Here is a 26,788-nt window from a genome sequence, read left to right on the forward strand (position 1 = left end):
AAAAGAAGACCATTTATTGAATGCATGGACAAAAAGAAACAGATAATACCCCTCAGCTAAAATTTGTCATAGATTGCAGCATTTTTGCCCTTGGGAAGGATATGGCTTGCAGTGAGAGGGACTTTACTGCCACCTCCTGGATCACGGCTTGTCAGCACAAGGCAGTCCTAGGCAGAGCCAAGGGAGTAGGGTGTCATCCCAGAGAAACGGATGTCAGGTCAACGGCGCAATCCCAGAGCTCAGATCTTTCATAACTTTCCTTAAATAATTCCTGTCCATCCAAGCAGAACTGGCTTCTCTTTCATCCCTCTGCCCCAGGAGGGAGATGTGCTAATCTCTCATTGACTTATTTCCTCCCAAAACCCAGTAAAAAAAAAAGGGGGACCTTACTATCTTACTTAAGACAAGTGTAATTCAAAAATACATTCTGGCCGGACGCAATGGCTCACACCTGTAATCCCAGCACTTTGGGAGGTTGTGACCAGCCTGGCAAACATGGCAAAACCCCGTCTCCACTAAAAATACAAAAATTAGCCTGGCGTGGTGGTGCACGCCTGTAATCCCAGCTACTCCAGAGGCTGAGGCAGAAGAATTGCTTGCACCTGGGAGGCGGAGGTTGCAGCGAGCCAAGACTGCACCACTTCACTCCAGCCTAGGCAACAGTATGAGACTCCATCTCAAAAAAAAAAAAAAAAAAAAAAAAAAAAAAATTCTTCTGGCTGTGTTGCATTTCTCAAAAATCATTTTTTATTCACAATATGTTTTGAGCCAAACCATATTATCTGAATCTGGTTTTTGCCTTGTTGTCAGATATAGGAAGGCCATCTACAGAGGGAAGTCTCTGATACTCAAACTAAAATCTGCTTTACCTTTTTTAAAGACCTTAATATATTTTACTGACAGAAGCAATTCAAATGACCAATATATATACATAAAAGGTATGAGAATATGTGTAACCTCAGTAGTAATCAAGAAAATGTAAGCCAAAGGAAGATAAGTTTCACCCATTATCTGGCCAAAATGGAAACTATTAATATCTAAAGAGAAAATTTTTTCATCTACTGTGGGTGAGAATATACATTAGTACAGTCTTTCCGAGGGACAATTTGGCAGATCTGCCCAGATCTAAAATGAAGCATTCCTTTTACAGCTTTGAAAATGTCCATCTCTGGTTAGCACTGTGATTGTTTCTCCAGTGTTCATTCTATGCCTGCCCTGCTCTGTGGAAGCCATGTGGTTCCATGGGTGGGCTGCTATTGGCCTAAGCCAATCAGTATAATCCAGTTTCCCTTTGCTCTCATTATCAATTCAGGGAAGGGAATTTAACAGAGGCCCAAGATCCAAGCACATCAGTGCTCGCCATTCCCCTGGCTACTGTGATTGATTCAGGGATGACCAGTATCCAAATTAGGCTCAATGACAGTGAAGTGCTATTTAATGGCTGGGGAAACTCCTTGCCTCCTCCTCTAGAAACAAATGAGGAGGCATATAGCTCCAGGAGTCTAAGCTCTCAATGTTATATTATCTAAACAGATTTTTAAAATTAATTCCAGCTCTAAATAATCATAGTCATATGTTTATTTCAACACTCATGGCTCTGTTATTTATTAAGTGACAGTGAGTCAATTCCTTAAGTTTTCTAAGTCTATTATCTTGGCTATAAAACATGAATAACATTCCTACTTTCATAGGGTTATTGTTACGATTGTCATTCTAGAAATCACGGCGCTAGATGATGTGGAACAAAAATAGATAAATAAGGCTCCCCATCTTTATAGATACTGAGAATTTAGTGAGGCAGTAACACTGGGTATTGTTCTTGCCTGTGTACCTTCAGACTCTTCTGGTGGGTTGAAGAGCAACTTAACACCTTTCAATAAATGGCTTTTCTAGGTAAAGGGGAAAAAAAAACTAGTTGGGAGGATAGGTATACATGTAAACAAAAGGAGTGACAAGCCAAGGAAGATAACTAAAAATAGGTTGGGGAGGCCAGGCATGGTGGCTCATGCCTGTAATTCTAGCACTTTGGGAGGCTGAGGCGGGAGGATCGTTTGAGCTCAGGAGCTAAAGACCAGCCTGGGCAACGTAGTGACATCCTGTGTCTATAAAAACTATAAAAATAAAATAATAAAACAGTTTGAGGAGAGAAGTGACCAATTAAAACATGATTTTGGGGGGTCAAGGGACAGTTTTAAATCCTAGCAGCAAGATTAATGACGATAACCTTCCAGGTCTGGAGCAGATGAGGTAGCTGGATGGAGGTAAACTGATAGGAAAGCTGTTCTCCGGACTGACAGGAAACCCTACCCTAGCTTAGGGATAGGAAAACATGCTGAATTGAACCTTCTTATATGTTCATGTTAATCAACAAGACATTTTCCAAAATTTTACCGGAGTTTCACCAGACAATACATTTTCCAAAATTTTACCTTCTTCACTTCTACAGGAGATGACCCTGAGTGCCAAAGTAGAGAATATAGAAACTAGGAAAGTGCAATGGGCAAAACTAAATTTTCACTGAAAACAAAGGAACATGCTGTTTTGTGGATGGGGTTTTGTTTTAAAGAAAAGTTTTCAGAATATATTCAGCATCAGATGTCCACAACTATCTATAAACACAAAGCTCTAAACCACAAGTGATAACATAAGGTACTTACTTCTCAGAGGGCATATTAAGAAAAAATATGCTGTACGTCAACTACATTTTCAAGTTATTTCATGTCTGAAGCTATCAAGAGAAAAAATAAGACCCTTGAGAAGACAATGTGAGAACATAATTTTTTATTCATATAGAGGAGTGTTAAGCACCTGCTTCTAATGCAAAAACAATGCAAAACAACAGAGACAAATCCATTTAGTCCAATTCACTAAGAGTAGCCTAAAGCCTTAGGAGCAGTGCTCTGTTGCTTCATTAATTCCCTGCCCATGGTTCAGTTATATAGAGGAGGGCGTAGAAAACAAATCGACCATATTTTTCAGCCTAGTCTGATATGTAGTGTATTACAGGTCCAGCCTTACACTGCAGCACAGCTAAGATAAAGGAACCAATAATGAGAGTCACATAAGAAAACACATTTTCTATGTTCCATTTCAATGGGAAGTCAGATATTCTAAGCAAGCAAGGGATTTTAAGTCAGGAAAACCAGGTTCTGTCACAACTTTTACTAGTTAGTCTTTACAAGACATGTTATTTTATGACCATGCTGCTTATATCACCGGCTATACAAGAAAATTAGCTTGCCACCCCTACCTCCAAAGTTTTCCAGAAGAAGAATTAACAGATTTCAAACTTATTTGCTAAATACCATATAACAGTGTATATATTATTTATAGTAACTTTAATTAAATAAATCTAAATTAAAAGCATCTATGGCACTCAGTAAGATAATATTTATTGTTAAAACATACATACACACAGCAAGCCCACTGCTCCCACATACATATATTCCCTATTAGTGTGTGACTACATCAGATCCTTACAAAGAGACACTAAATAACCTTAAACTTAAAAAAAGGATCATTTGGTTCAATATCTATTACTGCTGATGATTATGATTACATCAACAAGAATCACTGAAACCAATTTGCAGAATCTTCTTTTTCTAGTAGTTCTGCCACGGTTCTAATTAGATACGATCCTCAAGTCGTAACTTTGACATAGTAAATAATTTTTACTTCCTTAATTCTAAAGTTCAAAGGTGTTTTAATAGGCAAAAGATATCAAAAGCTAGCATAAAAATTGGAAGGTAATTGATCCTAGAACCTCAAACATTGAGCAGATCTTTTCACACTGATCTTCACAGAAAAATAGTATTGAAGTAAGCTGAAGCGCCATTTGACTTGAAGTATTACCTGCTTGCCATGCTGTAGAATCTATTGGCAGTTTTTTTTAAAGTAAAAATAAAATAATAACGTTTTAATGTGAAGGCTATTAATGCTGATACCCTAGTTTTTTCAGCATGTTAGCCATACCAGTGTAGTCAAACACCTGGTCACAGATTAAAAGTAGAGCTTTTAAATCAAGACCAAATTTTAATTTAACCACCACCTATACACTTGTACATTGAAACCCCTTATTTGCCTCCTCTTGAATGTCCTACTGTTTTGAGGCTAAGTTCCTCAGAGTAATAAAGAAAAGTTCTATTTAAACTCTTCGGCTAAGTTCTAGTTAATGGCTTTTGGGGAAAAAAGCAACACAGTATTAATTGGCTAAGGCAAAAAACTCACACAAATTCTGGTTCCCTAAACAACCATTCTCTAAAATAATAAGTGCAGAAATCAGGAACCTGTAGCCAACTTGGTTTATTCCTCTCACCTAAAATGTTTTGGATTCATACCTTGGAAAAGATGTGTGGAATGTAGGTAAATGATTTTGCACCGTGGTGAAAAGCATTTGAGAAGGCCTTAGTGTTTGAGGTCACAAAGAGACAGGAACTTCTCTGGATTCTAGTATCACCCTTAAACTACCAGGGGACAAAAGTGGAGTCCATAATAATGAACATTCCCTCCCCAGAGCCTCTTCAGCTGGGCAGTTCAATAGCAATTGGTCCACAGAAGAGTAAATCAGTCCTGATCAATTCTGTATGGAACATTAGCACCAGAATCTTACAATACAGAGAACTACCTAATGCCAGAGTTGTGGTAAGTCATTCAAAAGAGAAGGTTTCTCTGTCAGGCTTGCATTAGTGTGGTTCTTAGAAGATCAGCATAGTGGCCAGAATCCTATAATATAATGATAGAACATCAACAATAATTACTGAAACCAAAGATACACATCTACCCACGGACAGCAGTTACATATTCCCCTAATATCTAGAGGCAAGTAAGATTTTTAAGTGTGTTTTCATAGCTAAATTCGGGTAAAGCAAACAGTTTCTCTTACTGATCCTGGTTTCTTCAATTTTCTTCAACTGATTGTAATTTTTATCCCCTACCCCCACCAAACTCTCTCCTAAATAAATATACGCATTTATACAGAAAACACACAAAGTTCAATGCCTGAGTAACATGGCCTTTTTATAACATTTTTCTCTGTTCCCCTTTTTTACACACTTTTAATCATGGGTGACTTAAAATAAACAATCTCCTAACAGTAAATACACATTCGTGTAACAAGAACCATATCACTGTTCTTCCACTGGATATATCTTGATATAGCATCAGTGGATGTGAAAGGTGATGGGATAACAGTTAGGGAGGGGCACTTGTTCAATCTTCCTTGGAAACATTTGGAAGTCTTTGTCTTTACTTCTTCTAGAAGGCCTTTCTCGGAAACTGCAGGTAGCTCAGAAGGAAATGATCAAAACTATGAATCTCTCCTCTTGGGATATCAGCACTCTTGCTGCAAGAAGATGTCATCTCAAGTGCAAGAGCAGCGTCTAAAAGCACAGAAGAATATACCACCAACTATTTTACATAAAGTCTAAAATTTAATTTCTTTCTCACTTGCTTTCTCACACATATATATATTGATAATATTGGTGGGCACTATGTAGCTTGAGAAAACCTTATATTTCAATTAGATGTATCAAAAGTAAATTTTTAAGACAATCTTTAGAATAATTACTGATCAAAACTATCATGTGTAACGCATATCTCCTTTTATGCAAATAATAACTAATTTTGACAAAACACATGCAAGTTTTGCAGAGCCTGTAGTTTATACAGTTTGTATGAATTAGTTTTTCATTGTTCAACATGAATTAACTCAAATGAATGCATTGCAAAGACTCTTCCAGGGCCTTGAAAGAACCTGTGCAAATGAAAGATCAAAACTAAAGCTTTGTTTACTTCATAGTAAATTTACCTTTGATGTCACAGATGCTCAAAATGCTTTGTAAAGGTTAATAGATTAATTAATACAGTTATGGGCTGGGCGTGGTAGCTCATTCCTGTAATCCCAGCACTTTGGGAGGCCAAGACGGGTGAATGATCTAAGGTCAGGAATTTGAGACCAGCCTGACCAACATGGTGAAACCCCATCTGTACTAAATATACAAAAATTAGCTGGGTGTGGTGACACACACCTGTGATCCCAGCTACTTGGGAGGCTGACACATGAGGATCACTTGAACCCAGGAGGCGGAGGTTGCAGTAAGCCAAGATTGTACCACTGCACTCCAACCTGGATGACAGAGCGAGATACTGTCTCAAAAAAAAAAAAAAAATACAGTTATGAGAATGTGGGATTCTATCATCATAATATTTTACATAGTTAATGAGATATTAAACATTGAATGACTTACTTGAACAAATAAATTATCACTCAAAAACATCTGACTGGCCAAGCACAGTGGCTCATACCTCTAATTCTAGCACTTTGGGAGGCCAAGGTGGGTAGATCACTCGAGCTCAGAGGCTCAAGGCCAGCCCAGGCAACATGGTGAAACCCCATCTCTACCAAAAATACAAAAAATTAGTGGGGTGTTGTGTCACACACCTGTGGTCCCAGCTACTCGGGAGGCGGGGGTAGGAGGATTGCTTCTGCCTAGGAGGCAGAAGTCACAGTCAGCCAAGATTATGCTACTGCACTCCAGCCTGGGCAATGGAGTGAGATCCCATTAAAAAAAAAAAAAAAAAAAAAAAAAAAAAAAAGTTTGATTTTTGTTTTGTTTTTTTTTAATGCTAAAAAGTTATATTTAAAAGGAAAGCAATCATTTGGTACAGCATTGATCTCTCTTTATTGGGAAAAGTATTGCCAAGTGTAGCATGCACTGTATAACAATGTTTTGGTCAACAATGGGCTGCATATAAAATGGTGGTCCCATAAGATTATCATGAAGCTGAAAATTCTTATTGCCTAGTGATATTGCAGCCATGATAACACCATAGTGCAATGCATTATCTTTTCTATGTTTTGATATATGAATACTTACCACTGTGCTACAATTGCCTACAGTAGTCAGTATAGTAACATGCTGTACAGGTTTGTAGCCTAGAAGCAATAGGCTATACCATGTAGCCGAGGAGTATAGTGGATGATATAATCTAGAATTGTATAAGTAGACCATGATGTTAGCATAACAGTGAAATCACCTAAGGATGCATCTGTCAGAACATTAAGCGAGGCGGGATTATAATCAGTCACTCTTGCTTTACGGGCCCACAGGGCAAATGACTGATAAGGGTGACAGGTATGTATCTTTCTTGAGCACTTGTCACCCTAAATTCACATTACTATATCCAATAAAATACAGGATTTTAGTTTAGGAGCAAGAGATATGCACTCTATGAAAAGGGGTATCATCCCAGAGATAAATACTACTTCTGGTTTTCTAAGTGGCACAACTCTCTTTATCAGAAATTCTCATAAAATCAATCATTGGAGAATGTTTCAGCTGAAAAAATTAGTCTTCAGCAAGCTACAAAATATTACCTGTGAAAGGCTGCACAGCCTTAAGCATGGAAAATCAGACCTACCCAGTTCAGAACCAAAATGATTCTCAGTGCTGGTGCTCCATTTGAGGCAAATCAGCCCCTGAATCATCTGACAGGGGAAGTCCTGATACCTATAAATTAATAATAGAGCATCATAGGTTCTCAGTAATTGCAAAAGTTCCACTTCCTCAAAATTTCAATTCTATTTGTTCAAATATCAGATGTTTAGAACTAACTATTCATTCAAAGCTCAAGTTGCCTACATGGAAAAGGGTGAAGTAAGGGGATGTTATTCTTTTCCTTTTTTATTCCCAAAATTACTGCTGAGTGGATGTTATTCTTTGATCCTAGCTTATGCATATGTTAAAAGATACTTCTGATCTGCTATGACACTGTAAGCCCACTACAACCCATCTCTTCTACTTATTACCAAAATATAAAAACAAAAACCTGTTGGAACCATCATACAAAGACTTTGAAGCAGCCCTTATAACTCTGCCACATGAAGTAAAGGAAAACATACTTGAAATGAATGAAGGGATAGGAATATTTAGCAGAGAAATAGTAGCCACAAAAGAGAGCCAAATGTATATTTTAGGACTAAAGAGTACAGTATCTGAAATTTTAAAATTTCACTGAATGGGCTTAATAGCAGAATGAAGATGATAAAGTAAAAAGTAAAAGAACTTGAGAATAGATTAATAGAAATGGCCCAATCTGAAGAATAGAAAGAAAAGTGATTAGGAAAAAGTGAACAGATCTCAGGAACCTATGAGAAAATACTAAACAGTCTACCATACATATCATTAGACTCTCAGAAGGAGAGGTGAGAGACTATGGCAGAAAAAAATTACTTCAAAAAACGATGACCAACAACTGCCCAAATCTGGTACAATACTTAAGTTTACAGATTCAAGAAGGCTGGAAAACCCCAAACAGGACAAACACAAAGAAAACTATGTCTAGATACATCATATTTAAGCTAACGAAAAGATAAAAATTAAATCTTGAAAGCAGCTATAGGAAAATGAAACACTACATATAGGGAAACAACTCAAATGCCTGACAATTTCCCGCCAGAAATTACAGAGATCAGAAGACAGAAGAATCACATCTTTATAGTGCTGGGAGGAAAACAAAAACCAAAACATGTCAACTCAAATTCCATATCCAATAAAACATATTTCCAGAATTAAAGTAAAATAAAGTCAGTCTCAAATGAAGAAAAACTAAGAATATTTGTCACCATCAGACCTGCTCTGCAAGAAATGCTAAAGGAAGTTTTTCAGGCTGAAGGAAAAAAATACCAGAGGAAAAGTGGAATCTAGGGAATAAGAGAGACCAACAGAAATGGTAAACAGCTAGGTAAATATAAAAGACAACATTTTTCTCATAAATTGTTTAAAATGTTTGTGACTGTTTAAAACAAAACATATAATGTATTAGGCTTCTGAAGGTATGCAGATGTAGTACATATGAAGTTGTAACATAAATTGCAAACTGGGGAGAAGGGAATACGTTTTCCACTTTTTTGTTATTAATTATTTATCAAGAGAAACTATTTCTTATACCACATACTAATGCTTCATAGTTCAGGAACACAGATGAGTGACAAACTTCTAGGTAATTCAACCCAAAGAAATTCTTTGTATTCCAAAATCATTTTGTACTCTGAAAGATACCAGCCTTCCTCAACTTCTCCAAATCTTTCACAAAATCATAATTTCTGTAGAAATCTGCATATGTCTTCTTTCTCAGTTCAGCCACAGCAATCTTACAGACAGCTGCAACCCCCAGGGACACAATAAAGGCTCCAACAATATGAAATCACAGACGTTGGTCAGAAGACCACACATCTGAGGTTTTGTCAAAGCACTGGAAGCCACGGTAGTTACTGTCTTTGATAGGTATGTCAACCTCAACACCAACGTCTTTCCTGGATAATGGAGAAATGGATGGCCAGTTCCTGCTTTTTATTTCGAGGGGTACAATGTAGACTATGAAAAATTACTGATGTATATTGTAATTCCTCAAGCAATCACTAAAAAAATATATAAAGAGATATTGCTGAAAAAATACTAAAAATATTCAAAAACAAAAGAAAACTGAAAAGGAAAAACAGAGGAACAAACAGAAAACAAACAATAAAAAGATGGGACTAGATCCAAAAATATCAATTATCACAGTAAATGTCAACAGTCTAAACATTCTATGGTCAACAGGATTGTAAAGCTATGCCCTTAAGATTCCTGTCCATAGCTAGTTAATCAAACTAATTTCAGTACTGATACGAGGGGACTTTATACATAGAATAAATGTTACTAATTAGCTGACTAGGCGGGCCCAGTGTAATCATGTGAGCTCTTAGCATCAGAGTGAGTCAGGGATGAGGCAGAAGTAGTGGTCAAAGAGATTCAAGTCTAAGAGAGATTTGACCACTGTTGCTGGCTTTGAAGACTTGAAGACAGAGGAAGTGGGCCATGAGCCAAGGAATGTGAGTGGCTTCTAGAAGCTGAGAACAACCCCTAGCTGTCAGCCAACAAGGAAATGGGGACTTCTGCCCTACAACCATATGAAACTAAATTACCCAAACAACCTAAGCGAGCCTGGAAATGGTTTCTCCCCTAATGCCTCCAGAAAATAATGCAGCCCTGCCGACACCTTGATTTCCACCTGTGAGACTCATGCAGAGAAACAGCTGTGCCTAACTCAGAAGCTATGAGATAATAAATGGATATGAATTTAGTATATAAGTAGTCCCCCCTTATCCATGAGGGACATGTTCCAAGGCGCCCAGTGGGTGCCTGAAACCTCAGATAGTACCAAGCCCTAAATGTAGAGTATTATGGTTTTTTGATCTGAAAGCCTAGACAGCTACTAAGTAATAAAAGAGCAGGTAGCATAAGTATACAGCATGGATACACTGGACAATGAGAGGATTCATGTCCCCAGCAGAACAGAGCCGGACAGCTTGAGATTTCATCAGGCTATTCAGAATGGTGTGCAATTTAAAACTTAAGAACCATTTATTTCTGGAATTTCCCATTTAACATTTTCAGACCACAGTTGACCACAGGTAACTGAAACTACAGAAAACAAAATTACAGATAAGGGGGAATACCATATCTCTAAGGTAGCAGCAATAATAAACAAATATACATTCCAATTAAAAGGCAAAGATTGACAGAATGGATACAAAGGAAAGCTCCTATTTATATGCTGTCTTCAAAAGAAACACTTTAAATATAAACATAAAAACCTGACAGGGTGAAAGTAAATGAAAGCAAAAAGATTTACTATGCAAACATACATATAAGAAGTTTGGAATGGTTAAGGTACAGACTACTACCAAAGATAAAGAGAGGCATTTCATAATGATAAAAGGACAACGTATCAGAAAGACAAAACAATTATGTGCAAATACCTAGTAATAGAGATTTAAAATACAAAAAGCAGCCAGGTATAGTGGCTCACACCTATAATCCCAGCTACTCAGGAGGCTCAGAAGGAGGTCAACAGTTTGAGCAACACAGCAAGGCCAGTCACAACAACAGAGCAAGACCCCATCTCTCAAAATAAAAAAGAGAAAAATCAGCTGGGTGTGGTGACCTGTGCCTGTAGTTTTAGTTACTCAGGAGGCTGAGGTGGGAAGATCACTTCAGCCCAGGAGTTCAAGGTTGCAGTGAATTATGATCATGCCACTGTACTCTAGCCTGGGCAACAGAGTGAGACCCCATTTCTAAAGAAAATTAATAAAATAATAAAATACATGAAGCAAAAATAAATAGATATAGGCTAGGTGTGGTAGCTCATGCCTGTAATCCCAGCACTTTGGGAGGCACAGGCAGGTGGATCATTTGAGCTCAGAAGGGCAAGACCAGCCTGGGCAACAAAGCGAGACTCTGTCTTGAAATAAATAATTAAATTAAATAAAAGTAAACAGACATAAGAGAGAAATAGGCAATTCAACAACATAATAAAAGATTTTAACAGTACTCTTTCAAGAACTGATAGACCTAAACAAAAAATATTAAGAGCATAGATGATCTGAAGAATACTGTACTACTAACCATCTTGATCTAATTTTACATTTATAGAACAATTAATCAAACAACAAAGAATATACATTTTTTCAAGGGAACAAGGTCAAGCACCAAGATGAACCATAGACCATAAGACATGTCTCACTGAATCTAAAAAAATCAAGATCACACTGAGTGTATTCTCTGACCACAATGGAATTAAATTACAAATTAATCAATAATAAGCTATTAGGGAACCTCAAATACCTGCTTATTAAACAACATTTTTAAATAATTCATAGGTCAGAGAAGAAATTACAAATGGGAAAATTAAGGGAAATTTTAAAATGTTTGGACTAACCTTAATGTTAAAACATGACACAGATATCTTTTTAAAAAAAAATAAATTAAAGGTTAGATATATGCAAAATAATTAATCAAATAAGTAAATATACATAGAATAACATACAGCTAAATTTCTCACTCTCAAAGAAGAGAGTAGTAAACTAGACCAAACTGTGTTGTTGGGTTAGAATTAGAGGTATCTTTGTAGATTTTAATAAGCATAGAAATGAAAATACAATATATCAAAAGCTGTGGGATAAAGGTAAAGCAGTGCTTAGAGGAAAATGCATTGCTTTACATGCTTACATTAGCAAAAAAAAAAAAAAAAAAAAATCTAAGTGACCAAGTGATAGGTTTCTTTAAGAACCTAGAAAAATTGAGCAGAATAAACCCAAAGTAAGTAAAAGGGAAAAACTAAGAGGAGACATCAACAAAATAGGGAACTGACAGACAACAGAGGAAATTAACAATGCCAAAGGCTTGATTTTGTTGAAAACCACAACAAAATTGACAAACTCCTAATTATACTGATCAAGAAAAAGAAAGTGAACACAATATAATAAAAATAAAGAATCATCATCACAGTCTTTATAGATATTAAAAGGACAATAAGAGGCCAGGTGCAGTGTAATCCCAAAGTAATCCAAGCACTTTGGGAGACTGAGGCAGGTGTACCACTTGAGATTAGAAGTTTGAGACCAGCCTAGCCAATATGGCAAAACCCCATCTCTACTAAAAATACAAAAATTAGCCAGGTATGGTGGCTCACAGCTGTAATCCCAGTAATTTGGGAGGCTGAGGCAGGAGAATCACTTGAGCCCAGGAGGTGGAGCTTGCAGTGGGTTGAGATTTTGCCACTGTACTCCAGCCTGGGTGACAGAGCAAGACTCTGTCTCAAAAACAAAAAACAAAACAAAAAGACAATAAGAGAATACTATGAACAACGTCATGCCAACATTTTTTAAATTGTATGACATGAATCAAAGGATTAAAAAATATGACCTACCAAAAGAGACCCAAGAAGAAACAGAAAATCCGAATAGCTCTATATCTTTTAAAGAAATTGAAATCATTGCCGGGCACAGAGGTTTACGCCTGTAATCCCAGCACCTTGGGAGGCCGAGGCGGGTGGATCACCTGAGGTCAGGAGTTGAGACCAGCCTGACCAACATGGAGAAACCCAGTCTCTACTAAAATTACAAAATTAGCCAGGCGTGGTGGTGCATGCCTGTAATCCCAGCTACTTGAGGCAGGAGAATTGCTTGAACTCAGGAGGCAAAGGCTGCAGTGAGTCGAGATCGGGCCATTGCACTCAAGCCTGGGCAACAAGAGCAAACTCCGTCTCAAAAAAAAGAAAAAAGAAATTGAAATTGTTATCCAAAATCTTCCCCAAAATAAAATTCTTGGGACAGATGGCTTCACCAGAGAATTCTATCAATCATTCAAGGAACAAATAACACCAGCTTATGAAACTTTTTCAGGAAATAAAGAGAGACCTCTGCTCAACTTGTTTTATGAAGATAACAAAACCTTAATGTTAAAACATGACAAACGTATCTTTTTTTAAAAAAGGAAATTATAGTAGAACAGGAGGTTAGATATATATAAAATAATTAATCAAATAAGCACATATATTAAATTATACATGGAATAACATACAGGTAAATTTCTCATTGTCAAAGAAGAGAATAGTAAACTAGACCAAACTCTGGGTGTTGGATTAGAATTAGAGGCATCTTTGTATATTTTGGTAACTACAGGTAGAAATAGAAATAAACTCAGCCGGGTGCAGTGGCTCATGTCTGTAATCCCAGCAATTTGGGAGGCCGAGGCAGCCGGATCACGAAGTCAGGAGATCGAGACCATCCTGGCTATCACTGTGAAACCCCGTCTCTACTAAAAATACAAAAAATTAGCCAGGCATTGTGGCATACACCTGTAGTCCCAGCTATTCGGGAGGCTGAGACAGGAGAATTGCTTGAACCCGGGAGGCGGAGGTTGCAGTGAGCTGAGATTGCGTCACAGCACACCAGCCTGGGTGACAGAGTGAGACTTCATCTCAGAAAAATTAATAGATAAATAAATAGAAATAAACTCATAGTAAATGTGTATATGTATGTGCATATGTCTATGTACCTAGCTCTGTCCACTAAGAGGACCTTAGAACGATGACTCCCCCCAAATCAATGAACACGTCTAGAGCCCGGATCTTGACTTCTAATTATGATTATCTACAAAAGGAAACTAGGGATCCTTGGAGAAATGGCTGATTCCAGGCTGGTACAAATCAATCTGCATTATCTGTTGCACCAGATGGCAAGGAATTCCTCAAAGAATGATGAGGACATGTCAAAAGGAGACAGAAGCTACCTTGAAGGGGATCCCACTAGACAAAACTGGACTAATTTGAACATCAAAATAAATAATGACTCAACAATGTGAAAACAACCCATTAAAAATAGACAAAAGATTTGGGCAGATATTTCATCAAAGAAGATATACAGCTCTTTCATGTGCAAATAAGCACATAAAAAGATTCTCAACATCTTTTTTATTAGGGAAATACAAATTAAAACCACAGTGAGATGCCACTTCACATCTATTAGAATGGTTAAAATTAAACTGACAATACCAAGTGTTGCTGAGGATAAGGAACAACTGACATTATTATGCATTTCTGGTTGAAATGCAAAATGGCATAGTCATTTTTGAAAAATTTGATAGTCTCTTATAAAGTTAAATATATACTTAACCATATGACCCAGCAAATCCATTTTTAGGTATTCACCAACTAAATGTGAAATGCTATATTCACACACAAAAAACACATTTACAAATATTTATATAACACTTCATATTTAATTGTCAAAAACTGCAAACAACTCAAATGTCCCTCAGCTGGGAAATGGATAAATAGATTCCATCTCTTAAAAAAAAAAAAATTAGGCCGGGCGCGGTGGCTCATGCCTGTAATCCCAGCACTTTGGGAGGCCGAGGCGGGTGGATCACGAGGTCAAGAGATCGAGACCATCCTGGTCAACATGGTGAAACCCCGTCTCTACTAAAAATACAAAAAATTAGCTGGGCCTGGTGGTGCGTGCCTGTAATCCCAGCTACTCAGGAGGCTGAGGCAGGAGAATTGCCTGAACCCAGGAGGCGGAGGTTGCGGTGAGCCGAGATCGTGCCATTGCACTCCAGCCTGGGTAATAAGAGCGAAACTCTGTCTCAAAAAAAAAAAAAAAAAAAAAAAAAAATTATTAGCTAGGCATGGTGGGCTGCACCTGCAGTCCCAGCTCCTTGGGAGATTGAGGTGGAAAGATGGCGTAAGCCGAGGAGCTCAAGGATGCAGTGAGCTATGAGCATGCCATTGCACTCCAGCCTGGGCAATAGAGCAAGACCATGTGTCCAGAAAAAAAGGCCAGGTACAGTGGCTCATAACTAGGTGTGTTGGTGTATGCCTGTGGTCCCAGCTACTCAGGAAGCTGAGGTGGGATGATCGCTTAAGCCCAGGGGATCAAGGCTGCACTGAACAATGATGGTGCCACTGAACGCCAGCCTGTATGACACAGCAAAACCCTGTCTCAAAAAAAAGAAGTAAAGAAGTATATAAGAAACATATTGATACTCTATGGTTCCTAAATGTGGAATCTGTGATAGTGATTAATCTTCACATGACAGGAATTTGTTTGGTTTTAACTAAATGTTGCTATAGAAATTGTTGGCAAGAGATAAGGCAAAGCAACCACGCAATAAACCCTTTCCTCAGCATCTCTAGGTAATTTATTATCTTCAGTAATATTACTCCTTTGTAGAACTACGGAACTATTAAAGAGTTAACAGTGAGGCCGGGTGCAATGGCTTACGCCTATAATCCCAGCACTTTGGGAGGCCGAAGCAGGCGGATCACTTGAGGTCAGGAGTTCAAGTCCAGCCTGGCCAACGTGGTGAAACCCCGCCTCTACCCAAAATACAAAAATTAGCTGGACGTGGTGGCATGCACCTGTAATCCCAGCTGCTCGGGAGGCTGAGGCACAAGAATCACTTGAACCTGGGAGGCAGAGGTTGCAGTGAGCTGAGATTGCACCACTGCACTCCAGCCTGGGCAACAGAGGGAGACTCTATCTCAAAAAAGGGGATTAACAGTGGAAAAATCATCACCATGTATACAGAAGCTCTCTATGAAATGGAAATGTATTAATAATGAGGATGAAGAATTAATTCCAAAACAAAAGTTGCCTAACTTCAAGCAAAGGTGGGAAATCTGTCTGAAGCAGTAAAAGAAAAATACAATGCCCATAGCCAAAGTTTGTAGCTAGTTACGGTTGGCTCCGAAGATTTAAGTTTACCAATTTTCTCAGTGTAAAAAATGAGTGTTATGGCTGTTGATATAAAAGTAATAGAAACATACATAAAGTTAAGAGCAATGATAGAAAAAGATGACTATATGGAATAGCAAATCTTTAACATGGATGAAATGGATTGTCTTGGGGGAAAAAATATCAAATAGATAACCCATTTTGAAAGAATAAAAACAATTCCAGAGTTTCTCCCTTTAAAATGTAGGTTGTTTATAACTTTGGAGTTAATGTAGTAAAATACTATGAACTACAAAAAAAAAAAAAAATAGTTAACAAAAACTGTAGCTAGGCTGCATACCCAGACACACACATTTTTAACCTATAAAAAAAGGGATTACTGGCCAGGAGCCATAGCTCATGTCTGTAATTCCAACACTTTGGGAGGCTGAAGCAGAAGGATCACTGGAGGCCAGAAATTTGAGACCAGCCCAGGCAACACAGCAAGGCATCATCTCTACAAAAAATTTTAAAATTTGTTGGATCTAGTGGTGGAAGCCTGTAATCTCAGCTACTTGAGAGGCTGAGGTGGTTGGATTGCTTAAGCTCAAGAGTTTGAGGCTGCAGTGAGCTGGGATCATGTTACTGCACTCCAGGATGGCCACCAGAGTGAGACCATGTCTCTAAAAACAAAAGTATTATCGCAAGTTAGGAAATGTTATGTAAGTATATATGTAATAAAGGTACTAAGTCCAATGAATCAAACAAACTTTAGCAAGCAAAACTTTATAGATCCCACCAATAAACCTGCACAATTCTTAACAGCAAACTCTCCCTAAAATACTTTACTAGTAAGTATAAGAGAGACCCAAGTTCTGTCCATCCTATAAAGAGCATTTCTGTACCTGATGTAATGTAATACTGGGGGTGTGCAGGTCAATAGTGGCCAGAGAAGGAATTCGAGATGCTGAAAGAATTTTGTTCTCTTTCTTTGTTAGCCTGGAATTTCGAGCTAGATAAAAATGACCATAAACACAGTGAAAATATTAGACATTTTGTTAGTTTTTAGTTTTTCACATTCTTTACTTGCTCCTCAGTATGTACTTATTATAATAGGTATTTACATGCTTAAATATGTAAAGTTACTATGAATTTTTATTTTTAAATTCTGTTTGACATACACTTTAAATAATGTAAACAGACTATACAAAGTAAAAGCATTATCAACATACCTATGCCTTCCAAGGTTCTTAGTTCAGGGAGATGATTAGAGTTTAGTTCAGGCAAACGGACATCTGTCCTGGAGTAGTCCCTTCTGTTCTTACTTGCCTGAAGGAGACTCTTTTCACTAGAGACCTAATATCATCAAAATAGGCAACACAAAAGAATGAGTTTCAAGGTTAGCTGGGCTTTCCTTCTTTTGTAACTCCTATGTTTGTATCCTAAAATTTGTGAAATTGAAAGTCTATAATAAAAAATTTGAAGGACATTAATAATATAAAAAATTCATCCAATTATTTCAAATGTCTTCCTCATTAAATTCATTAAAATTGCTAACAAGTAGATAACTTGATTGCTATGAGCTTCTCCTTCTCCCTTTGCCAATTATCAATGTGTTAAATCCCAGCAAGTAGTAAAAGGTTAAAAGATGGGCATTGAGGCCCTGGTTCTACAGGCCAGCATGATCAGGCCTTACAACACCTCCTAGGCTTTTCAGCAAACAGTTGCTGTTGTATTCATAAATATTGAACAGTTTATCTTCATACGTATGTCACATCTTTCCCTAGCTTGTTTTTCACTTTCCCAATATAATTTTGTTATTCATTTTTCTATATTTGTCCTCGTCTTCCTCCTCAGAGTTAGAATATGGGGCTATCTTCCTAGGAATACAATTTATTAAGTAAAGAACTGTAACTTCAATTATTTTTCCTAATCTTTCTTAGTACTATTATTTTACAGTTGGTAAAGTCAGAAAAAATAGCAAGGAATAGCAGCAGCACTTCAATTTTGCATCCTTAAGAATTTGACACTTTTCCAGTATTTTTCATTCAAGAATCACAGAAGCCCTGTATTCCTTTCCACAGTCTCAAAATAATTGACACATAGAAAGATTATGTAACTTGCTTAAAAAATGTGTGTTTATGTGATCTGCTTAAAAAAGTATGCATGATGAAATACATATATATGTATAATAAACTACATGCACAAAAACACATGTATAATGACATTAAGTTATTGAGGTTCCTTGATGCCTCAAACCTAATATTCTGTGAGTTATGCCATTCTGGCTGCCAGAAAGTCTTCAAGAGTCTTGCAGTGAGCTTTTGAGTTTCTTTCTTTTGGATATTTCTCTTTACTCTTTTCATAGAACAAGTGTTAAGCCTATTGGTTCAAATTGGCTATAAAATAAAATAGTTCAAGAAAACCATATGCAAGCACAAAAAATAAAATTTAAAAATAAGTTCAAACTGCCAGATTAACATATTCAAAGAGTGAAAATAAAACACATAGGACAGGTGGGGTGGCTCACACCTGTAATCCCAGCACTTTGGGAGGCCAAGGCATGAAGATCATGAGGTCAAGAAATCGAGACCATCCTGGCCAACATGGTGAAACCCCATCTCTATTAAAAATACAAAAATTAGCTGGGCGTGGTGGCACTTGCCTGTAGTCCCAGCTACTTGGGAAGCTGAGACGGGATAATCGCTTAAATCTGGGAGGCAGAGGTTGCAATGAGCTGAGATGGCACCACTGCACTCCAGCCTGGCGACAGAATGAGACTGAATCTCAAAAAAATAAAACACATAATAAATATTTATAATAATATATTTATTCACACCTCAGAGCATGAAACATGGGAGAGAGGTATTAATCTTTAACACACAAGTTGAAGAAAGTCTAGGCTTAGCTCTGCTTGCATTAATTTTCATTAAGGAAAGACTCCACTCACTGGGTCTTCGCCCTACTCATCTTCGCCTCCTTTCTTGATTACCTCTTCCAAAGAAGAATAAATAGAAATCAGATCTAAGATTATCAGCCAGCATTAATTATGCAATGCTTGAAAGCAGGTTGGTATCAGTTCTAGGAAAACGGTATTGAACTAGATATTCTGAAAGCCTTCTGATTACAATAAACTTCCAAAGCAGACCAACATTTTAAAACACAAATATCCAAATATCCATGAAGAAACCAAAAAGGGAAGTACTATAGGCACAGAAATTATAAACTAAGAATAATTAAAAGAAAAACAAATACCATATCCAAATCATGAGAGAGATGAGAAGGCTAAATTTTTCAACTCTGAAGATAGTGGGAGAAGTACAGAAGGGAAATTTGTTACACACACAAAAATAGTACTCCTTTGGGAATGCATCCATACCTCCCTTTGTTGTAAAAGGCATTCATTCTTTCAGTGTGGAGTTTTTTCTTATGAAAATTAATGCAAGCAGAGCTAACCCTAGACTTTCTTCAACTTGTAGGTTAAAGGTCAATACCTCTCTCCCATGTTTTGTTCCCCCATTCTGAGATGTGAATAAATATATTATTATAAATATTTATTATGTGTTTTATTTTCACTCTTTGAATATGTTAATCTGGTAATTTCAACTCATTTTTAAATTTTAGGCCAGGCATGGTGGCTCATGACTTAATCTCAGCACTTTGGGAGGCCGAGGTGGGCAGATCACCTGAGGTCAGGAGTTTGAGACCAACCTGGCCAACATGGAGAAACACTGCCTTTACTAAAAATACAAAAATTAGCTGGGTATGGTGGCATGTGCCTGTAATCCCAGGTACTCAGGAGGCTGAGGCAGGAGGGTTGCTCAAATCCGGGAGGCAGAGGTTGTAGTGAGCCGAGATCATGCCACTGCACTCTAGCCTAGGCAACAGAGAGAGAGACCCTCTCTCTCTCTCTCTCTCTCTCTCTCTCTCTATATATATATATATATATATATATATATATTTGTACTTGCATAGGAAGTAAAGTACAGTGAGGAAAACAAAAGCACAAATCTCTGCCGTCCAACCTTACATTCTAGTCAGGGCAGACAGACAATATATAAATAAGAGTATATAGATTATATAGATAAATGTAATGGAAAAAAAGTAAGCAAGGAGAGGGCATCAAGCATAAAGGGAGGCATAATGAGTTACAAGACTTCACAATAAGATTTCATGTGAGCTAAGGAAGAGAAAAAGCAAATCCATTGAGTTATCCGTGGAAGAATGTTCTAAAGCAAAAGAAATAGCAAGTGCAAAAGTCCAAAGGTGGAAGTATGTCTGACCATGTTCCAGGAATAACAAGAAAATCAGTGTGGTAGAACAGAGTGATCAAGAAGGACAGATGGAGATGGGATAGACGGTTGGGTGGAGTCAATCATGCAGGAACGTATAGACCCTGTAAGGACTTTGGCCTTTTCTCAGGGATAAGCTAATGGAAGATGTTGAGCAGAAGAGTGATGAGAGTTTGACCTAACTTTAAAAGAGAAACATTCTGGAGGCCATGCTGAGAATAATAATGCTCCTTCCTGTGCTATCTCTAAATCTTGTACATGCTTCTACTATTACAACATGATACGATGCTTTAATTTGCTGATCCTCTAGATCATGAAGCCCTTGAAAAGAAAGATTGACTTCTTTACCTTCAGTGTCTCACACATAATAAATGATCAATAAATATTTGTTATATAAATAAATAGAACCATTTCATTTCTTTCTCTTTGCTTTTTTTTTTTTTTTTTTGAGACAGAGTCTTGGTCTGTCACCCAGGCTGAAGGCTGAGGTGCTGGGGCACAATCACAGCCGCAGCTTACCACTGTAGCCTCAACTTTCCAGGCCCAAACAACCCACACATCTCAGCCTCCCAAGTAGCTAGGACTACAGGCATGTGCCACCATGCCCAGCTAGTTTTTAAAAAAAAAATTTGTAGAGATAGGATTTGCTGTGTTGCTCAAGCTTGTTTCATTCCTGGGCTCAAACTATACTCCTGCCTCAGCCTCCCAAAGTGCTGGGATTACAGGTGTGAGCTACTGTCACCGGACAATAGAATACAGCCATCAAAAATCTGGTGTGGGTGAGATAAGACAATTTACCTTTTCATCTACTCTAAAAAAGAACTGACCAGCAATCATCAGGTTGAGAAAATTTCTATGTTACTAAAGAATAAATAAAACAAGCCGGGAGCAGTGGCTAACACCTGTAATCCCAGCACTTTGGGAAGCTGAAGTGGATAGATCACGAGGTCAGGAGTTTGAAACCAGCTTGGCCAAGATGGTGAAACCCCATCTCTACTAAAAATACAAAAATTAGCCAGGTAGGTGGTGAGTGCCTGTAATCCCAGCTACTCAGGAGGCTGAGACAGGAGAATCGCTTGAACTCAAGAGGCGGAGGTTGAGTTGAGCCAAGATCCCACCACTGCACTCTAACCCGGGTGACAGAGCAAGACTCTGTCTCAAAAAGAAGAAAAAAACAAATAACATATTTAAGTTTTCAGACTTATAAAACTTATTTAAACTTTCAGAATTTCACATTTATGGCTATGATGGGCTGGGATAATACATGCACACTTAAGGTTTCACTTTATATGTTTCCAAACAAAATTCTCAGTTCTTCACTGTCGTATTTAATTTTAATAAAAGTCAAGGGTTGACTGGTGCTTGTTCTTCTACTGCTGAGAGCTGCTTACTTACTAATGTGGTCACATTAGTATTATAAATGCCTGATGGGGAATGTCTGTTCAGTTTAACAAACGGAATAGAACACTTCTTAGTTTTGTCATCCACTCTGTAACAAAAAAAAATTTTTTTTAAGTTAGAACCAGCAATAATTATCTTTTAAAGTACAAACCCAAATGACAGAGCATCAACTAACAAGCAGTTTAATTAGAATGTAAGGTCTACCCTCAAATATACAATGCACATGAATCAGGAGAAACATTCTATTCTTTATCACTACCCTCATGCCTCCACCAGCCCCCAACTCCTACCAAACACATTCCCCTCCTTTCAGCAAAATTCCCAAATGGAACTTCCATATACTACTAAAGGCTCACAGCTACACCCTGCAGCAGCAAACACTCAAAACCAATTATCTTTTACTATGACAACCTGCTTTCACATTATTAGACTATATAGCTGTAGATTCTCTTCACCTTAAGCAGTAAAACCCTACTTTCTCAGGACTTAGGTGAATTGCTTTAATCAAATGCTAATAATTTTCATCACACAGCCAAAAAGTCTTTTGAAAGAGCTACCTGACAAGAATGAATAGCATCCAGAATTCTGAGTATAAAAATAATATGGATGAATTGACAAACCCTTGCAATTTCTAAATATATCCTTAAACAATTTTTTGGTCTTATTTTGCTAATTCATACCTGTAACTCTGAATTGGTATAGTCGCAGTCCCCATTGCGGAATTAATACCAGGAGCAACTGCAGAAAGATTGTGCGTAAGTGGGGGAATTGCCACACCTGGATTCCTTGTGTGGTCCACACTGACATTGCTGCAATCTTTGAGGCTCGTTGAAGGCACTATTTTGACATGGCTTGTCCTATTATCATGGAGACAGCTGGCTTTTGAAGCTCTGTTGCCTTTTTCAGCTTTTTCTCCATCAATTTTTGACCCTTTTATTTGAAATAGTTTACAATCCTTAATTTTGGGATCGGCATTGGTATCCTGATCATTAATAAAAATATTAATAAGGTTAATCATCTGAAGAGAATGAAAATTCACCTATTCTTATAAAGTACTTGCCAACTAGAGCAGAATTTCATAAGTATCACCTTTTTATACCTATTTTCTTTATTCTACCTATGGGATTAAAATTAAAGCCAGATTCTTTCTTATTCAGATAGTTATGGGGAAAATACAAAAAGAATGGAAATGCGGTTCATACAGCTAAGTCACACACACACATGCACACACACACACACACACACACACATTAGTGGAAAAACTCATAGAAGAGGAATCAAAAATGCCACTTTTTTTCTTACATATTCAGAGTAAGAAAACACAAAACTCGTACCTTTCTTCTTTCAGTATACTTGATATGAGTGAGTTGGTGGTGGATTTGAATTACTTTATCAAGAGATCCTGGGTAATTAACCAGGAAAAACAAACCTAACTTAAGTATCCAAATCTCACTTTTCAAATGCTTTACTTAATAGAAATTTCTACAAACAATATTTTTCACTCATATCATTTAAGAAAAATAAGTCGGTGAGGGTTGTTTGTTCTATGTGTCTATGTATGCATGTGTGCATGAAAACACATGTCTAGGCCGGGCACAGTGGCTCACGCCTGTAATCCCAGCACTTTGGGAGGCCGAGGGGGGTGGATCACAAGGTCAAGAGATCGAGACCATCCTGGTCAACATGGTGAAACTCCGTCTCTACTAAAACTACAAAAAATTAGCTGGGCATGGTGGCACGTGCCTGTAATCCCAGCTACTCAGGAGGCTGAGGCAGGAGAATTGCCTGAACCCAGGAGGCGGAGGTTGCGGTGAGCCGAGATCGCGCCATTGCACTCCAGGCTGGGTAACAAGAGCGAAACTCCACCTCAAAAAAAAAAAGAAAACACATGTCTAGGTGTTCTTGCATCATGAGTGTGATTTTCTGACAAGCACCCTTGCAAAGTCTGGTACATAATAAGTACTCAAAATATGGTCTGTTAACTTACATTTTTACAACTAAGCTAAAAGTTACCAATTTGCTTACTGCTCAGAAAACTTTTTTCAAACTCATCATTTTTTCTCAAAAAAATTTTTAAAAAGTATGTTATATTTAAAATGTGAAATATGAACATTTACCTGTACCACAAGTGTTTTTCTTTCTTCACCTAAAGAATCATCTTTTTCTTTTTCCTTCTTTCTGTTTTGGGATTTTCTAGATAAAGAAATATTTCTGGCATCTTTCTGTACTTTTAACTGTAGTTCTTGAGAAAACCTACATATAAATATAGTAAAATAAAATTTTAAGACATGGATAAACCTACAAAAAAATTGACTTTCAAGATATTTATTTTAAAAAAATTGAATGTTAAACTAGTTGATGTTATTAAAAATGAGAAAAATCCTGGCCTAGACCGCCAGTTTGGAAAAGTGTGATGTATACATCTTTGGGGATCCCTAAGAACCTTCAGAAGGTTCACAAGGTTAAAGTCATTATTTTAACATAAAGATGTTTGTCTTTCTCACCAGGTTAACATGAAAGCAGTGGTGGATAAAACTGCTGACACCTTACCAAGAATCAAAGCCGTGAAACCAAAATGTACTAGCAGTCATTGCTTTCTTTATAGCCACACATTTTCAGTTGCTTTCTTTTTTTTTTAAAGGCAGTCTTGCTTAAGAATGTCTCTGATGAAGCAGTAAAAAGGTATTAATTTCATTAAAACCAAACTCTTAAATGCATGCCTTTTTGCATCATCTGTGTGGCAAACAGAATTTATACATAAAGCACCTCTGCTACAAACCAAAATGCAACGGTTGTCTTAAGAAAATTACTTGTGTAATTGTTTGTGATACAAACTAAACTAGATATTTTTACTTGAAAGAAAGACTGACAGAAAAACTATGGTTATTAAGACTTTGGGTATATGGGAAACATTTTCCTTTAACAAATAAACAAAGTGATCTTGTCACTCTTGTTCAAGAAAAACTGAAATTATTGTATCAATGATAAAATTCAAAATTGTATGCAAAAATTACAATTCTGTCAAACTTGTATCCACCACTGTGAGCTTAGCAGCTTCCCAAAACTCAAAAACTATTATGAGATAGAATGTAATGTTTGATGCTGCACAAGAAATGTCAATATTTTTAAGATCTGCATAACTCAGCAAACTAATATTTTCCAAATGACTAAAGCATGATATTACAAAAGCAAGCATGGGTAAAAGATCCACTAAAAAGGCAAGACAGTCTCAGAGGATCCAAGATGGCCGCTTAGGAACAGCTCAGGATCGCAGCTCCCAGTGAAAGCGCAGAGGGTGAGTGGACGCCACGTTTTTATTGCCCACAGACTAGGAAATTCCCGGGTGGAGGGGCTCCACAGGTCGCCAGCGCGACTGTTTCGGCCGTGCTGGCCAGGGCCGCTGCTTTGCCCCGCGGGGCTGCTTTGTCGGCGCCCCGGAACCGCGGTTCCCCGTACAAAATACACCGGTCCGGGGGCCCTTTTGGCTGGCGATTGGAGCCATGGGAAGTCGCCCATTTGCCGGTTCAAAAAGGGGACTGAGCAGAGAACCAGGACAGTAGACTCCAGGGCAAAAAAAAAAAAAAAAGCGCCACAAACCTCAGTGCCGCTGTTTAAGCCAGCGCAGTGAGTGGCCGCAGGGGAAAACAGACCCCGGCGCCTCTTCAACAGGCGACTGGAACACCAACTTAAAAAAGGCTCTGAGGCAGGGAGCCAGGCGATCAGGCTCGGCTGGTCCCCCCCACACAAAAGAACAGCAACCAGAAACTCTGGATTGAGAGTTTCACAGCAAGCGCAGCTGAACCCAGGACGGTCCAGCTCTGTGGGGGAGGGGCGTCCGCCATTACCGAGGCAGCCCACCAGGACGAGGTAGTCAGCCAATGCTGAGGCAGCCCGCCGTTGCCAAGGCAACCCGCTATTGCTGAGGCAGCCTGCCTACCAAGGCAACCCGCCATTGCTGAGGCAGCCTGCCGTTGCCAAGGAAACCCACCACAGCAGAGAGACTCCGCCTCAACAGAGGTGGGCCATCATCGCCAAAGAAGTTCTAACTACACCCATATAAACAGGACTGCAGGGAAGTTCACTCGACAGCAGGGCGGAGCCCACAGCAGCTCAGCAAAGCCTCTATAGTCCGACAGTGACTAGGCTGCCTCCTTGCTGGGCTGAGCAGGTCTGAAGGAAAAAACAAAAAAGAAGGTGGCAGCATAACAGAAACTCATAAATAAAGCCCTAAATCCCTGGGACAGAACACCTGGGAACAAAAAGCAGTTTATGAGTTCTGCCGCAGCAGACCTAAAAGTACCTGCCCAGCAGCTCTGAATGAAAAACAACAGAGCTCACAGCTCACCATTTGAGCTCCTTTAAAGAAGAGACCAGCTCCTCAAGCAGCTCCCTGACCCCTGTATATCCAAAGAGACACCTCATAAAAGAGAGATCAGATTGACACTAGGCGGATATCCTTCTGGGACAAAGACAGCAGAAGAAGAAAACTGGTAACAACCCTTACTGTTCAGCAGCTGCTGCAGGTGAACCCCAGGCAAGCAGGGCCTGGAGTGAACCTCAGCAGACCTACAGCAGAGGGGCCAGACTGTCAGAAGGAAAACCAAGAAACAGAAATAACCTCATCATCAACAAACAGAACGTCAATCTGAAAGATTTGAGACCCAATCTGAAAGCCAGCAACTACAAAGTCGACAGGTGGATAAATCCTTAAAGATGGGAAGAAACCAGCGCAAAAAGGATGAAAACACCCGAAACCAGAACACCTCTCCTCCTACAAGGGATCACAACTCCTCACCAGCAAGGGAACAAGGTTGGAGGGAGAACGAGTGTGATGAAATGACAGAATCAGACTTCAGGAGGTGGGTAGTAAGAAACTTCTGTGAACTTAAAGAACATGTTCTAACCAAATGCAAAGAAACTAAGAACCTTGAAAAAAGATTTGACGAAATGCTAATGAGAATGGACAAAATAGAAAGGAATATAAGTGAATTGATGGAGCTGAAAAACGCAACACGAGAACTTCGTGAAGCATGCACAAGTATCAACAGCTGAATTG

The 26,788-nt window shown here is 38.3% G+C and overlaps 1 protein-coding gene across 2 annotated transcripts in view; it reads right to left on the minus strand.

Annotated features, from left to right (window-relative positions):
- Positions 1 to 2,764: 2,764 nt before the first annotated feature.
- CDKL2 (cyclin dependent kinase like 2) overlaps positions 2,765 to 26,788 on the minus strand; it is a 50,358-nt gene continuing 26,334 nt past the window's right edge. For both annotated transcript variants that reach the window (XM_032261022.1, XM_032261021.1), the window contains 7 exons: positions 23,850 to 23,985; positions 22,413 to 22,714; positions 21,727 to 21,820; positions 17,272 to 17,395; positions 16,945 to 17,051; positions 7,420 to 7,508; positions 2,765 to 5,378 (listed from right to left, as the gene is read on the minus strand). In XM_032261022.1, coding sequence (XP_032116913.1) covers positions 7,443 to 7,508; positions 16,945 to 17,051; positions 17,272 to 17,395; positions 21,727 to 21,820; positions 22,413 to 22,714; positions 23,850 to 23,985 — 829 coding nt within the window. In that variant the 3' untranslated portion in view covers positions 2,765 to 5,378; positions 7,420 to 7,442. The remainder of the gene's footprint in view (positions 5,379 to 7,419; positions 7,509 to 16,944; positions 17,052 to 17,271; positions 17,396 to 21,726; positions 21,821 to 22,412; positions 22,715 to 23,849; positions 23,986 to 26,788) is intronic.

Source organism: Sapajus apella, unplaced genomic scaffold (genome assembly GCF_009761245.1).
Source record: "Sapajus apella isolate SASKATOON/1434 unplaced genomic scaffold, GSC_monkey_1.0 scaffold121, whole genome shotgun sequence".
In the NCBI taxonomy this organism is placed as follows: domain Eukaryota; kingdom Metazoa; phylum Chordata; class Mammalia; order Primates; family Cebidae; genus Sapajus; species Sapajus apella.